At 36.0% G+C, this 16447-nt stretch overlaps 2 protein-coding genes across 6 annotated transcripts; both read right to left on the bottom strand.

Annotated features, from left to right (window-relative positions):
- Nucleotides 1–4899: 4899 nt before the first annotated feature.
- LOC111805824 (homeobox protein knotted-1-like 3) lies at nt 4900–8922 on the bottom strand. 5 transcript variants are annotated; one of them, XM_023691059.1, is made up of 6 exons: nt 7851–8922; nt 7006–7126; nt 6166–6359; nt 5677–5811; nt 5324–5460; nt 4900–5253 (listed from the first exon to the last, which is right to left on the bottom strand). In XM_023691059.1, exons 1-6 carry the CDS (start codon nt 8619–8621, stop codon nt 5214–5216), a joined length of 1398 nt encoding a protein of 465 aa, XP_023546827.1. In that variant the 5' UTR covers nt 8622–8922; the 3' UTR covers nt 4900–5213. The 5 variants fall into 5 exon arrangements, with proteins under 5 accessions (XP_023546827.1, XP_023546829.1, XP_023546831.1 ...); XM_023691061.1 differs by having other exon boundaries at nt 4900–5250; XM_023691063.1 differs by having other exon boundaries at nt 4900–5242.
- A 4513-nt stretch (nt 8923–13435) lies between these two features.
- LOC111806097 lies at nt 13436–16325 on the bottom strand. Its single transcript, XM_023691453.1, has 5 exons — nt 15819–16325; nt 14879–14941; nt 14250–14312; nt 14092–14160; nt 13436–13978 (listed from the first exon to the last, which is right to left on the bottom strand). The coding sequence occupies exons 1-5, from the start codon at nt 16158–16160 to the stop codon at nt 13748–13750; spliced, it is 768 nt and encodes a 255-aa protein (XP_023547221.1). The 5' UTR covers nt 16161–16325; the 3' UTR covers nt 13436–13747.
- Between the last annotated feature and the right edge of the window lie 122 nt (nt 16326–16447).

Raw genomic sequence — 16447 nt, 5'->3', positions numbered from 1 at the left:
ATATATATATATATATATATATATATATATATATATATATATATATATATATATATATTCGAACTGTTATTATGAAACATTTACATATGGTAGCATAATTGAATAACGTTTTCATGTATATTACTTGATTCCGAACTCAAATTAGATATATCAATCTACTGTTAGTAAATATTGTCTGTGTTTAATCCGCGTGGTCAGTCTCAAGGCTTTTAAAGAGAGATTTCCACATTCTTATAAAGAACGCTTCATTACTCTCTTCCATCGATGCGAGATCACACAATCCACTTCCCTTGAGGGTGCACCACGTGACTGACCTTGACACCATTTGTAATAACCTAAACCCACCCTTAGTAAATATTGTCTGTTTTGACCCATTGCGCATCACCGTCAGTCTCACGATTTTAAAACGCATCTACTAGGGAGAAGTTTCTATACCCTTATAAAGAATGTTTCGTTCTCTCCTCCAACTCTTGTGCGATCTCACAATCTACTCTTCCTTTAAGGATTCAATATCTTCTCTGACAAACATATAATATTTACTAACACTGAATTTATTATAATTTTTATATTTTGAATATAAATTTGTTTTTATCGATTAACATATTATTTAAAATAAATACTTTTAAAAAGATGATAAGATTTTTCTCGTGGGAACATAATCTTTGTCAAGATTTTTTCGAAAATACTATTTTGTTTGCTTATGGATATCTCTAATCAAACCATTTTTTAAAAATTTTGAAACATTAAATATCAAATTTATATAGAATTAAGTCATTGTTTTACTAATTCTTTTCAAATAATTATTTATTTTAAATTATTATCGAGTAAGAACATATAAAGTAATTTTTTTTTTATTTTCTTTACCCTTTTTAGAAAAGCAAACATTTTAGTCTGAAAACAAAATGACGTCGTTTTGACAAACTTTATGTTATCTTTTTTCTTTATTCTTTTACCCACCGAATGAATAATAATAATAAAAAAAATGCATATAAATATTATCCATTGCATTTTCTTTTCATATTCCAAACTAAAGTTAGCATTTATTTAATTAACTTTATAAATTATGTTATTATTATTATTATGATATAATTTAGTAATTTGTTTAATATAAATACACGTCACCAAATGAAATAATTTCATTTTCAAAATATGAAATATATATTATTTTTAAAAAGTTTACTCAGATTAAGAAATTATGCAAATTAAAGCAAGGGTAAAAGAGTCAATGTCGTGGTGACGCCAACAATGACGTCAATATTCGTTGTCCCCTTTTTTAATTGTATATAAAATTATAAATATCCACCCTTCTAAACACTTTTTTTTTAATTATTATTATTCCTTTTTTCTTTTTCTACTAAATTAAATCAAATATAATTCTCTTGTGGGGTTAGCTTCAACTTTACTCTTAATATTTTTAAAGTTCCAATTCCAATCAAAATTATAATCCTCACGAAGTAATTAAAGCATTTTAAGTATTTTTTTTAATCGATTGAACTATGTCGTTTAATTTTTGTTTATAAATTTATTGTTTTATTTTATCGAGTATTCATTTGGCTTTAACCAAATTTTTTAACATAAAATTTTTAATTATTATAAATAATTGAATTTGTCGTAAAATAGTTACAACGATCATAACCTGATATAAAACTTATAATTTAATTAAATAAATTAAAATGAGAAATAAGTAAATAAATAACATATATAGAAAAGTGGGTTAATTTCTTAAAGTGCAAGAAATATGATGATGTGTGGTAGTTATGATTGGACGAGATACCGTTAAAGTCGGTGGCAAGTTTATGATTTAATTAACCAAGGCCTAACTTATATATATATATATTGCTTAGTTGGGCTATATAAATAGTATATAATATCATTATTAAATTTAATATTTTATATATAATAATATTATAATATAATTAAAATGAAAATTCATGTTGAAAATGTTGTGTCATATAGTATCATGAATATTATAATGTGAATACAAAAAATTAAACTTTTTTTTTTGTTTGTTTTGTTTTATATGTAAATAAAGATAGTTAAATAAGAGAAAAAACAATAATATTTGTATAGATGGCAAGAGAGTGGTCCCGGGAAGACGGGTTTTAATTTGGGTTATTGCATGAATCGTAACACGCAAGCGATAATATTTTCAAATAATAAATATTCGGCCCAGAAACATTATGATATTATTAATAATCTACCATATAGTATTTTACATGTTATTTTGTAATGTATTATTTCATTTTATGAATTTCATATAGTTATTAAATGCTTGCAACCAATAAATAAATATAGTATTTAAAAATTTAAAAAACAAGTATAAATTTCCTCTACATCGCGGCGTACGAAAGGACGGGGAACAAAAAGCTTATCTGCGGCAATCAGACCGTCAATCAATAGGGACCACCTAATCAATAGCTGTGGGGTTTATGACACGTGGACCCCACTAGGGTTCGATGGGAAGAAAACCCGCACTGAAATCGTAGGATGCGTGGCGAATGCTCATTGGTTGTTTTCAAATGCCTGATGTGCAGAGCTGTCACTCGAGATTTTTGGAGCCTTTCGTTTCGGATTCCATCCGAGAAAGACGAGTACATTATATTTGATTTGCATCTTTGCTTCTTCTTCAATGGCCGCTGAGATTAAATTTTATGATCTATTTCTCTCTTAATCGATCGATTTGTTCGAGAATGGCTTCTTCTTCGACTATCGATGATGAAATCTTGCGATCGGAGGAGATCAGAGCGCCTGATCGGATCGAGGAGGGGAATGATCGTGATCTTGATCTTGATGAAGTTGGAGTTTCGTATTCCGCCTGTGGATGTTTCTTCGGATTCGGATCGAGACTGTCTCGAAGCAGCAGTGTTCGATGCCAATATCTACTGCTTCGGGAGAACGAAGAAGTGAAGCAGAGTTGGATGATGAAGAAGGTGAAGAGATTCAAGGACATTATAAAAGCTATGGCAGGGCGGAAGTGGAGAAGCTTCATTAATGGAATAGTTAACAAGAGACGGAGTGTGAGGTTTCAGTACGATCCGAGGAGTTACGCTCTGAATTTTGACGAAGGGATCGGAGAAGAAGAAGGCAGAGGTGGACGCCATGGATTCCGGCAGCCGTTTGCCTCTCCGATCGGATTGGGAACTGGAATGAACACAAGCCAAATATGATGAGATGCGTGTACGGTTCGATACTTTCGATCTGTTCTTCATTTCTTCCCAATGTCATAGTTAACAAGAGACGGAGTGTGAGGTTTCAGTACGATCCGAGGAGTTACGCTCTGACTTTTGACGAAGGGATCGGAGAAGAAGAAGGCAGAGGTGGACGCCATGGATTCCGGCAGCCGTTTGCCTCTCCGATCGGATTGGGAACTGGAATGAACACAAGCCAAATATGATGAGGTGCGTGTCCGGTTCGATACTTTCGATCTGTTCTTCATTTCTTCCCAATGTCATAGTTAACAAGAGACGGAGTGTGAGGTTTCAGTACGATCCGAGGAGTTACGCTCTGACTTTTGACGAAGGGATCGGAGAATAAGAAGAAGGCGGAGGTGGACGCCATGGATTCCGGCAGCCGTTTGCCTCTCCGATCGGATTGGGAACTGGAATGAACACAAGCCAAATATGATGAGATGCGTGTACGGTTCGATACTTTCGATCTGTTCTTCATTTCTTCCCAATGTCATACTTTTTGTACATTGCTTTTATTGTTTTTTGAAAAATAATTAAATATTTGATTGCGTTTATTCTCTTCGTTTCTCTGAGAAATCCATTCAAATTAAGATTTATGTTCAATGAATTTTGATAAATTAATAAATATTTAGAAGGAAAAAATGACATTGATTTTAGATTACAAGAAATGACACAAATTGTAACTAATGCCAAGGCTATAATTCATATGATACAAATATTACACCCTGGCGTGTTAGCTTAGATTACACGTGATCATTCTTAGTTGAATATTAGAATGTTTACCTTTTGAGATATGGACAATTTTATAAGGGGTGCAAAAAATTCTCTACACATTAGTATTAATGTTAATTATTGAGCAAAAAATGTGAGATCTATGTTGGAGAGAGAATGAGTGTTAACAAGAATGTTAAAGCTTGAATGGGTGGATCGTGAGATCTCACATAGTCCGTGGCCCCGAAGGGGTGGATTGTGAAGATTGTGAGATCCCACACTAGCCCCTGGCCTCGAAGGGGGTGGATTGTGAAGATTAGTGAGATCCCACACCAGTCCCTAGCCTCGAAGGGGGTGGATTGTGAAGATTAATGAGATCCCACACCAGTCCCTGGCCCCGAAGGGGGTGGATTGTGAGATCCCACACGAGACCCTGGCCCTGAAGGGGGTGGATTGTGAGATCCCACACTAGATCCTGGCCCCGAAGGGGGTGGATTGTGAAATCCCACGCCAGTCCCTAGCCCCGAAAAGGGTGAATTGTGGGATTCCGGTCGCTAGCCTCAAAGGGGGTGGATTGTGAGACCCCACACCAGTCCCTGGGTCCGAAGGAGGTGGATTGTGAGACCCCACACCGGTCGCTAGCCCCGAATGGAGTGGATTGTGAGATCCCACACCGTTAATGGCCTCGAAGGGGGTGGATTGTAAGATACCACACTGGTCGCTAGGACCTCGGTTGGAGAGAGAAACCAAACATTTTTATAATGTTGTGAAACCCTCTCTATCAAAAACTTGATCCAAAGTCTAAAAGGAAAAGCCCAAACTTTAAAATCTCTACGGTGGGGCTGCAAGATGTAAGGCATATGAGTATGAACACAAAATTGAGAATCTAAATAACAATATAATATTTAAATACTACATGGTGACAAACTAGTCAATAATTTGCAGTCGAGGAGCACATGGATTGCTCCGACTATATAAATATAAACCAACATTTTTCATGTGATAAAATTATCCCATTCCATATTTCATTAGCTTAAGCCTTTAAAGCTAACTAGATTTAGTAGGAAGATATGTATTGTAAAAGCTATATTTTTTTACCATAACTAACTACAACTTGAAATCAAATCAATCTTGAATCTAAGCTTAATCGGTAGTATGACTATAAGGGAAGCAATCATACAAAGCTTATTACACTATACATCTATTCCTCGCCTAGAAAATTCTTTATCATCTCACTAATTCACATTCCTTTCAGCATATAAATAATGGCCTCACCCCAAAACAGACGATTGTTTTCTCTTTTCTTTCGTGGAGCTATGGATGGTTGTTGCCTGTTGCCTCACCTGCATTACTTCTTTTCAAATCAGGTTAGAACAATGGCAGGGGCACAAGTTTTGGAGTAGCATTTCGTTCAGTAGCCATACCTTTTGCGTTTAGTCTTCAAGGTTGTTGAGGTTGAAGGATTCGTGTGCCAATTCCTCTTCCTCTGGTTAATAAACCAGTTGTTTATCTGCTTCAGTTGCAGCCCAGTTTCTTGAACCAACTTTGCTTTATCTTCCTCCTAAAAAGTGGGTTATTTTCAGATTAGGGATCCATTTAAGGACTGTCAAAAAGCAATCCATAAAGGCAAGTAACATATTGCTGGTTTAGTGTCTCGAGCTTGTGCTTCTTCTGGAAATGCCTTTTGGAATGACTTTTCGAGTGCTTAAAAATGGAAAAGTCATCCTTTCAAATGGTACATATTGAAAGGAAGAAAATCTATAACCAGCATACTCACAGTTGGATATGGCCAATTTGAATGTGATTGCCACCAAGCTTTCAAGACGGACGTGGTGTCACCAGGAAGCTTACCTGCTCTCCTTTTTCGCAAAATCTCCTCCCTGATATCTAAAATTTTCTCTTTGTATCCCTGCTAAAAGCAAAGCTACCATTTTTGTTAGTCTAAGCTGCCATATTTTGATTCTATTTTGGCCCCTAAACTCGTGTTCGTTATATTTCAGTCTATAATCTTTCACAAGGTCTATTTTGATCCTTCGTACTCGTTTCATTTCCGTCTCTAAACATTTTCAAAACAACCATTTTAGTCGTTATCATGTTATTTTTCTATCTAATTTCTTCTCTTACCCAATGTTTGTCCTAACCTATAAGTTTATGTTAACAGTTAATACAGAATGAAGGACGAAGAAAGACAGTTTGAAAGTTTACGGACCAAAATGAAACAACCATGAAGGTTCACGAACAAAAAAGTGAGAGAGAGAGGCCTCACATTCTTTAGTTCATGCTTCAATTCGTGCCTCACCCTTTCCATAAGGGATCTCTCACTATCGGTTGGGATAAGAGGACCAAATCCCATAGCATCATGACCCTCAAAACTTCCATCAAACAAATTAGCATCGCTATCTATCTGGTCTTCGTCATCATCAGACATTGTAGCACCAGTACCTTCACCTGGTGAAACACCTAGAACAGGAAAATGCAAAAAATCATTATACCTTTTATTACCACCAATCATTGGATCCAAATAAAAATAAACATAGTCATTAGGTGTACACAGACAAACTGAATCACACATGATCACAGGCACACTAAATTGGATCAAAATCATAGAGAAATTCAGATGCTAACATAAACAATCAAATTGACTTCTATCAATTTCCCTCCTGTCTAATTTATGAGTCAATGTTGCTTATAGTCTCATAGGATATATGGCAGTGAAGTTTTCCAATTTGCATCATTCAAAGAACTTCTTAGTACTGCTTAAGATGTCCTTATGTATACCTGTAAAGCATCTATAGGTGTCAAAGTACAAGCATTGCACAGAAGAAATATTAAATATTAGAATAACAGTTCGAGCTCAAGCCCACCGATATTAGATATTGTCCTTTTTGGGATTTTTCTTTGGGGTTTTTCCTCAGATTTTAAAACACGTCTGCTAGGGAGAGGTTTCCATATCCTTATAAAGAATGCTTCGTCATCCTGCTCAACTAATGTAGGTTATCACGGAAATTTTTACAAAAGTAACTGCTAAATAGACTAGCCAATAAGCATACAACACATTGAACAGTCTTTCTCAATTCTTTATTCTCTCTTTCTTGTTTGAAGATACCTGTCAAGCTTTGCAAAGATTGTTCAATTTCCCAGCAGGCATACACTGCTTCCATGGCATGAACACGAACATGTTGCTGGAGTTGTTCTTTAAAAGAGCAAAGTAATAGAACATAATGCGTCTGCAGCATAGATAGATGAAAAACAGTGAGAAATTAATTTGTCAGCACTAAACATCTGCAATGTGCCAGTAGCAACAGATAAATTCCTGCAGCACCTCAAATTATTCATGTCAATTTTGACAGTGCCATGCTACACACATTATCTTGCAGGAAATAAATTATATCATGGAGGAATGTTGAGAAGCCAAACATGTTCTTGTTTGAGATTTGAAATGGAATCCAGAAGAAGAACACTAAAATGAGTGAATTGCTTCAAGAAACTGGATATAAAGTGCATAAGTTTACTAGAAAATGATGATGGCAGAGCTTGAAATCGTAAGGGGTTACTGATTCGCCCGATCTCAGAGCTTGAAATCACCAGAAGAGATCGATCACAAACATCTGGTAATCAATAATTCGAAAGCAGTAATCCAGAAATTGGATTCAAAAGGCAAAAGCCGATAACTCAATGAAGCGAAAGAGAAGAGTGGGGGAGCGGCTGATACTCAGACCGCGCTTATTCCTGGCAAGACGATGCCTCTAGATATACTAAATTCTCCAAGAAGAATGTCCTTCTCGAATGTCCAAAACGTCCTGAATCTCCGAAGTGGAAAAAATAAAGAAATGAAGATACGAACAAAGTGCAGACAGAGAATCAATTTCATAATCTTTCTCCAACGCAGAGAACAATACGGCCTCCATCGTCCACTGTATGAAACGATCCATCAAAAAAGAAGAAACGTACCATGAACTGATCAAGCTCTTTTCCATTGCCGGCTATGGGCTGAGAACGGTGACCAAACGACGAGTATTTCGCCGCCACATTCTGAGACCGAGCAAGCTGAGAATCTACTCTCGGCAACTGGTCCACTGGCGTTGCGATCCGGAGGCAGGCGACGTGAGCAGAGAGTAGCTGCTCGTAAAGAGGATGCGCCAGAATTTCCGCCTTAAACCGCGCATTCTGCCAATTCGTCGCCGCATCTCCACCATACGCACCTTCATTACCATCGCTCTCAACCGCCACATCGTCGCTGTTATTCACACCCTCCCCATCCCCGCCGCTGCTGTTATTCTTCAAATCATCCGATTCGCGCGACAAAGTGGTAGCACCAATCATAGCATCGGCAGCATCGGCGACTTCATCTAAAACATCGCTATGATCGCGATGGAGGATCGCGCGGGAGAGCCATTGACCCGACGGATGAGAGACAGCAGAATTGGCAGCAGTCGTATGAAGATTAAGGAAGTCGGTGTCAACGTTATCCGCAGCGGTCGCCGTGGTCTCATCAGAAAAGTGAGAATGAGGTGCTTGATTCCGAAGTAGCGCACTATTCAGCCAATTCGGAGTGCTCTGAAGCGGATGTTCAGGCTTAGAACCATCATCGGCCGGAGAATGGTCAGCCAGTTGATCAGACAAAATCGAGCGCAGCGTGTTATCAGAAAGCGGCCGTTCCGGTTGAGACTGGTTCTCATAATGAAGAGGAAGGTCCTGAGAGAGTTGGTTGCGAAAAGCCATAAATACCACCGCCGGTGAAGAAGCAGATTCCGTCACTTCCAAGTAGTAAAAAATTATACAGCCATAGTGGGGGGAAGCAGGAGACAGAGAAAGCTGAAGAGATATACTGTACAAACGAGTCCTTAAGAACGGAGAAGGAGAGGTAAAGCGGTTTTCAGACGATGAAAACAGCCCGGAAAACTGCTTATTGTGAGAAGGCAGTTTGGTTCCACCTTGCTTTGTAAGGGCGGAGATTGGTAGGAATCCTCTTATCTCTGCCACTGCCACGTAACATCCGCATCACCTAAAAATTTGCCCATAAACCTTACAATTTTTTTACTTAATTCATTATATTTATTTATTAATTGTTTAAATTATTATTTAAATAAGTAATCATAAATGATTGTAAGAAATAAGAGGAAATTAATTATTGAGTTGTTAGGTGAAAGTAAGCGAAGGGTGTCGGCTAGTTTAGTTTTAATACTAAAATGTTACAATTTTATTGGTTGGATTAAAGTGTTTTTTAAATTGTCAACGATTGAGTTTGTCTGTGGTTCAAACTCTGATATCATAAAACAAAACCTACTCCCCATGAAACAAAGGACTAATCTCTTTATCCAATGCTCACCCTTTTTCCCGGTTGATCACTTCGTTGTCTTTAACGTAAAGTTATGAGGTAAGTGATAGTCAGCTCAAGTCTACCGTTAGTAGATATTATCATATGCTAGTGAGAGATTGTACACTCTCAAATTCTAGGCCCACGTCGGTTAGAAGGAGGAACGAAACATTCTTTATACCGGTGTGAAAACCCCTTATTAGAAGACACGTTTTAAAAACCTAAAGAGAAAACCCGAAAGGGAAAACCCAAAGAGAACAATATATGCTAGCAGTAGACTTGGGTCATTTCAAATGGTATTAGAGCTAGACATTGGGAGTTGTCCTAGCAAGAACGCTGGACCCTAAAGGGGGTGGATTATGAGATCTTACGTCGATTGGAGAGAGAAACGTGTGTCAACAAGGACGCTAGGACCCGGAGGGAGTGGATTGTGAGATCTCACATCAATTGGAGAAGGGAACAAATCATTCTTTATAAGGGTGTGAAACTTGAGGGCAAGCTCGAAAGGATAACCCGAAAGAGGACAATATCTAGTAGCAGTGGGCTTGGGCTGTTACATTCTCACTCCCTTATAAGGAATCATTCATTTCTTTTCGACCAACATGAGATTTCATAATTCACCAACTTGAGAGAGTCCTCGCTAACACACTACTCAATGCCTAGCTCTGGTATCAACTATAACAGCCTAATGCTATCGCTAGCGGATACTATTCCTATTACAGCTCATAATTTCCTTAATCTCTATGAACATCACATAATGTTTCGTTCTCCTCTTCAACCAATCTAAGATCTTATAAGTAACTTGCAATGGGTCATTGTCAAACTTACGTCAGTTCCTAAATTAAATATTTTTGGAAAGTAAAATTGTAAGTTTGGTAATTAAGGTATTATCAATATCTATAAGTTATTATTAAAATTAGAATAAAAAAATATGAAATATTGTGTTTTTTTTAATAATTATTTTGGTATTGTGGGGTGTGGAGTCAATAGTGGACTACCTGCCAACCCACCCAATCATCTACCACTACGGATTTTCATTGAATTTCAATTATTTGCCTCTTTTGTTTTTTTCTTTATTAGGATAAAAATAATAATAATAATTTTCTATAATTTGTTCTTTTTAAATTTCAAGTCTACATTTATTTAGGTCAATAATCAATTAATCACAAAATTAAAAGTGATTTTATAATTTTATTTTTTAAAATAATAATAAAATTAATAAAATTAAGGTTTTTTTTTTTCTCCTTTCATTTTCAGAACTTAGGTGTAAAGAAAAGAAGTAACAATAAACGTATTTTTCAAATATGATTTGTCGTTTTCATGTGATTATTAAAATTTTGAATTTTTTTAAATTTTCTCTACCCATGATATTTTGTTCATTTTTTAAGTTTTATATTTTAATGTAATTAATATTTTAAATTATATAAATTTAAAATAAAAATCACTATTAGTATGAGAATTTATGGTTGGAAGATATCTAATTGGGTAATATGAAACCTATGAGATCCCACATGGGTAAGAGAGGGGAACGAAACATTTTTTATAAGGGTGTGAAAACCTCTCCCTAACAAACGTGTTTTACAACTATGAGGGTGACGGTGATTTGTAACGGGCTAAAGCGGACAATATCTATTAGCGATTGGCTTGGGTTGTTGCAAATGGTATCGGCTAGATATTGGGCAGTATGCCAGTGAAGATGCTGGACTACGAGGGGTACATTTCCCTAACGGACACATTTAAAAATTGTAAAGCTGATAGCGATACATAAGCAGACAATATCTGTTAGCGGGAAGCTCGAGGTCGAGCTTAAATGGTTAGAGAAGTAGTTTGATTTGAAATAGGAATGCTTTTGGCTTTTTCTTCAGCTTAGACCACCCACAAACACTTCCAATTATTAATATAAATGTGATTAGAGGTCCATCTTATCTGAAGTTTGACCTTTTGTTCCCTCTCCTTTTTGTTAGATATTTTATATATTAAATTAAAATATATATTAAACCAAAATTAGATTGCCAGGAATGTGGGGATTAAAAAAAAAAAAAAAAAAAATTGGGTTGATATCATGTTTTACAACTGGATATCATGTTTCATAAGATTTGATGTTAAAGATATACCACATTAATTTCCTTCATTATTCATTTTCAACTTTATATTAAATACCTTACTGTGTATATATATATATAAGATAAGATTTTAGTTTTGATTCGGTTTGGTTCGGTTCGGTTCGGTTTTCCATTCCCAAACTTAAGGACGGTCCCATCCTTGGTTTCTTATCCACTTTTGGGCCCATCTCACCTCCCACGGCCCAATCTATGTTTCTCGAACAATTGGATTTTTATTTTTTATTTTATTTTTTATTTTAACGGAGTAATTTTATAAATTTAGGACTAAGTTTGAAAATTAAAAAATAATTTTTTTTATATAGAATTTGACTAATAATTCAAATATTTATTTAGATAAAAAAAGAAAAAGAAAAAAAATATATTCTTTTAAACTAAAAGAAATTATGATTAAAAGAGAGGAGAGGAAAAGGTAAAAGGAAGTAGTTAGATAAAAAGTCAAAAAGTAATTTTATTTTTTGTTAAAAAAATATACCATTACTCAAAATAATAAACTTTTTATTAAATTGGTAAAAGCTTTTCCGAACATATATATATTTTAAAAAAAAAAAAAAAAAANTCACAAAATTAAAAGTGATTTTATAATTTTATTTTTTAAAATAATAATAAAATTAATAAAATTAAGGTTTTTTTTTTTCTCCTTTCATTTTCAGAACTTAGGTGTAAAGAAAAGAAGTAACAATAAACGTATTTTTCAAATATGATTTGTCGTTTTCATGTGATTATTAAAATTTTGAATTTTTTTAAATTTTCTCTACCCATGATATTTTGTTCATTTTTTAAGTTTTATATTTTAATGTAATTAATATTTTAAATTATATAAATTTAAAATAAAAATCACTATTAGTATGAGAATTTATGGTTGGAAGATATCTAATTGGGTAATATGAAACCTATGAGATCCCACATGGGTAAGAGAGGGGAACGAAACATTTTTTATAAGGGTGTGAAAACCTCTCCCTAACAAACGTGTTTTACAACTATGAGGGTGACGGTGATTTGTAACGGGCTAAAGCGGACAATATCTATTAGCGATTGGCTTGGGTTGTTGCAAATGGTATCGGCTAGATATTGGGCAGTATGCCAGTGAAGATGCTGGACTACGAGGGGTACATTTCCCTAACGGACACATTTAAAAATTGTAAAGCTGATAGCGATACATAAGCAGACAATATCTGTTAGCGGGAAGCTCGAGGTCGAGCTTAAATGGTTAGAGAAGTAGTTTGATTTGAAATAGGAATGCTTTTGGCTTTTTCTTCAGCTTAGACCACCCACAAACACTTCCAATTATTAATATAAATGTGATTAGAGGTCCATCTTATCTGAAGTTTGACCTTTTGTTCCCTCTCCTTTTTGTTAGATATTTTATATATTAAATTAAAATATATATTAAACCAAAATTAGATTGCCAGGAATGTGGGGATTAAAAAAAAAAAAAAAAAAAATTGGGTTGATATCATGTTTTACAACTGGATATCATGTTTCATAAGATTTGATGTTAAAGATATACCACATTAATTTCCTTCATTATTCATTTTCAACTTTATATTAAATACCTTACTGTGTATATATATATATAAGATAAGATTTTAGTTTTGATTCGGTTTGGTTCGGTTCGGTTCGGTTTTCCATTCCCAAACTTAAGGACGGTCCCATCCTTGGTTTCTTATCCACTTTTGGGCCCATCTCACCTCCCACGGCCCAATCTATGTTTCTCGAACAATTGGATTTTTATTTTTTATTTTATTTTTTATTTTAACGGAGTAATTTTATAAATTTAGGACTAAGTTTGAAAATTAAAAAATAATTTTTTTTATATAGAATTTGACTAATAATTCAAATATTTATTTAGATAAAAAAAGAAAAAGAAAAAAAATATATTCTTTTAAACTAAAAGAAATTATGATTAAAAGAGAGGAGAGGAAAAGGTAAAAGGAAGTAGTTAGATAAAAAGTCAAAAAGTAATTTTATTTTTTGTTAAAAAAATATACCATTACTCAAAATAATAAACTTTTTATTAAATTGGTAAAAGCTTTTCCGAACATATATATATTTTAAAAAAAAAAAAAAAAAATTTAATAAACTGTAAGGGTCATAGCTTTTAATGAAAATAGAATAAGATTTGTGTTGATAGAGTAAAGATTTCAGCATAGAACAAGTGTTTTCATTACCTTTTCCTTTTTTTTACCTACAAAGAATCAAACATGTTTGATCCTACAGTTTTCGAAATGAATTTCAATGAAGGAAGGACGTCCCATGTTTCGAAATTCTCATATCGACTTCCAACTCCAAGAATGGCCTCCTGTAACTCAGATCAGTCTTCATTTGGCATCGGGACAAGTCGTTTTATCTCGAAGTAACGTCGTCGACGAGCTGAAACATGTATTCAGCTCATGCTTGATGAAAAAGGCTTACAGACAATCCTCAGCTGGGATCATATTAAGATCTGGTAGAAAGAAACCACCACTTTCCATTGAATTTGTCTCCTGTGTCTCCTGCAATCCAGGTACAGTTTGTATCGGCGAAGTTGCAGGAAGAACGTTGTCGGGTGTAGGATCCACGTCTCGGCACCATTGATTGGAAGCGACTGGCTTCAACCCGTCCCGAACACGATCTGATGATGCATCAGAATGCAGATTGAGCTGAAAAACATAAAGAAAAGTGCAAATTCAGAAGAGGCAACAGACCATACACATTTCTTAACATTTTAAAACAGTAATTTCATGTGGGTTCTGAGGGGAAGTTTAAGAATCACCTTAATTTTCTTCAACTTCTGGTTGTTAGTTGTCTGTTCCTTGAACGTCGCATGTAGGCTATCCAGCTCCTGTTCAAAGCAACCAATCCACTTTCATTACACACAACACAAAAAACAATTCATGATGATCCCTCTTGGCGTTACAACAGCAAACCCACCTTTTTAAGATGTATCCTTTCCTTCAAAAGTACAGACTCCTCCACTCTCAGATCAGCCAATGCCTGAAAAAGTTTAGCTATATTTCAGAAAAATACTCATAGTTCAGCATGCAACCAACAAATGTCATTACAAGGGTTTGAATGAAAGACTCGAACAAACGACTTTACAAGAGTTTGAATAAAAGTGTGAGATCCCACATCGGTTCAAGAGTAAAACAAAGCACTCCTTATAATGGTGTGAAAACCTCTCTCTAGTAGATGTGTTTTAAAATCCTTGAGCGGAAACTTGAAAAGAAAAGCCCAAAAATGACCATATCTGCAGAGGGTTTGGGCCATTACAGAAAGACTCATACAAGAGTTGGAATGAAAGACACAAACAAATGACGTCACAAGAGTTTGAATGAAAGTGTGAGATCCGGCATCGGTTGGAGAGGAGAACAAAGCATTCCTCTATCTGTAACAGAGATGTTTTAAAAACATGGAAGGAAAACTCAAAAGAGAAAGTCCAATATGTGCGGCGGGCTTTGGCTATTCCAGAAAGACTCGAACAAATAACGTTACAAGAGTTCAATCGAAAGACTCGGGTCGTATAGTCATTGTTAACACTGAACAGAACATGGGAATTATACCTTCCTTCTTTTAAACCTCTTGGCCATGGCAGTGCTACAGCTGAATTCATTTGAACCACAGCCCTGCACAAAAGAACAACCCATCAGATATCAGTTTCTTTATACAGAAACTACAGAGGGAAAGAACACAAAAGTCCACAATAATATTCAGAATATTATTTAAACAAAAGAGGATCTTTTATTATTATTGTTTCTTTTCAAATTTGATAAACCAGTAAGTAAAGGCCACATCATCAAACCCACATGGGGGTTCATCAATCTAGCTAAACCCACAATTTCTTCTTCAGAATCTTACTGCCCATCGCTCGCGTGACCCTTCGCGTGCCTCTTCATTCAATTTAATGGGTTTTAAAAAACGAGGAACTGCCAACAACGAAGAAAAAGAAGATCATTGACCTTCAGATCTGAGAACCTAAAGGGTCAAATAATGGCTAAAGAACCCATCTCTCTCGATGGTTCCATTCCAGGCCGTCTGGTTATGGGGGGTTGTTCGTGGGACATACGCGCACAGACTAATTACTCTGACGCCGTTCTCAGATCATCGATCTGATCCCTTTCCCCACAACTATCCTGTGCTTATCGGCTCCGTTGCGTCCTGAGACTTAGATTACCCTTGACTTAACGACGCTATTAAGAACGAAAAACAGAGGAAAAGGGAGTCATCGTCCAAAAGGGAGATGTGGGGGTTTTCTCGGTGGAAATGCGTCTATGAGAAAATACGAGGAATTCATCTCGTGAGGGTCAAAGAGTTGGCCACGAGGAGAGAAATACTCGTTTGTCGGCGGCGACTCTGCGTCGGCGGAGAAATTCGTCAACCCCGGTGGAAAAGGAAACCGCCAAGGCGGAGATCAAAGGTTCTGTATCTAATCCAAAACCAGAGGAGGAAAAAATAACAGAAAATGAAGATTGAGTGGAAAAAAGAGTAGAATCGAGAAATAACCTTGGATCTGGAGGATTGGGAGAATTCGGATGGATGGCTGGACTCTTCGAATCCATCGGCGGTAGCGGAGGGGGAGGTTTCGCCACTCCAAGAGAGAGGAGTGGTGGGGCTGCATCTGGTGGAGGAGGAGTCCTTATTCTTGTGCGCAATGGCATCGTATCGAAGAGAAGGTGAAAGAATCCTGGAACGCCGTTGCCTGAGACCCCATCTGGGCGGAATAACGGCGTGTAGAGGAGATTTGATCGAAGATGAGGCTTGAGACTGTTTGAGACGAACGAGCAACTCAACGACGACGCTATCATCGGCCATGGCGGCACTCAACCACTCATCTTTCAACACCATCTTGACCGACGGAGAAAAAAAAAACGGCGGCGAGAAATGGGCGACTCCGGGAAGCGAAAACCCAGAGAGAGAGAGAGAGAGAATTGAAGAAGGGGATTAGAAGATGAAAATGGCGAAAGGAGAAATGGAAATGGAAGGAGAAGTGGCGAAGAGATTCCAGTTATTCGTTTTCATTTCGTGGGCTTTTTATTGGGCCCGCACCTCTTTCCCATATTCACTATTCTTTTTTCTTTTTTCTTTTTCTTTTTAATTAATGATTATCATATTACCAGGAACCACCGTTTTTC

Source organism: Cucurbita pepo, chromosome LG11 (genome assembly GCF_002806865.2).
Source record: "Cucurbita pepo subsp. pepo cultivar mu-cu-16 chromosome LG11, ASM280686v2, whole genome shotgun sequence".
NCBI classification, from domain to species: Eukaryota; Viridiplantae; Streptophyta; class Magnoliopsida; order Cucurbitales; family Cucurbitaceae; genus Cucurbita; species Cucurbita pepo.
This window is presented reverse-complemented; position numbering and strand designations above follow the sequence as displayed.

Coding starts and splice junctions, on each gene's coding strand:
- LOC111805824 (XM_023691059.1), bottom strand. CDS start 8,621: ATGGCTTTTCGCAACCAACTCTCTCAGGACCTTCCTCTTCATTATGAG. Junction 6,360..7,005: donor ATCTTTGCAAAGCTTGACAG/GTATCTTCAAAC, acceptor TTCCTGTTCTAG/GTGTTTCACCAGGTGAAGGT. Junction 5,254..5,323: donor TTGAAGACTAAACGCAAAAG/GTATGGCTACTG, acceptor TGATTTGAAAAG/AAGTAATGCAGGTGAGGCAA.
- LOC111806097 (XM_023691453.1), bottom strand. CDS start 16,160: ATGGTGTTGAAAGATGAGTGGTTGAGTGCCGCCATGGCCGATGATAGC. Junction 14,942..15,818: donor CCCAATCCTCCAGATCCAAG/GTTATTTCTCGA, acceptor TCTTTTGTGCAG/GGCTGTGGTTCAAATGAATT. Junction 13,979..14,091: donor AGAAGTTGAAGAAAATTAAG/GTGATTCTTAAA, acceptor TATGTTTTTCAG/CTCAATCTGCATTCTGATGC.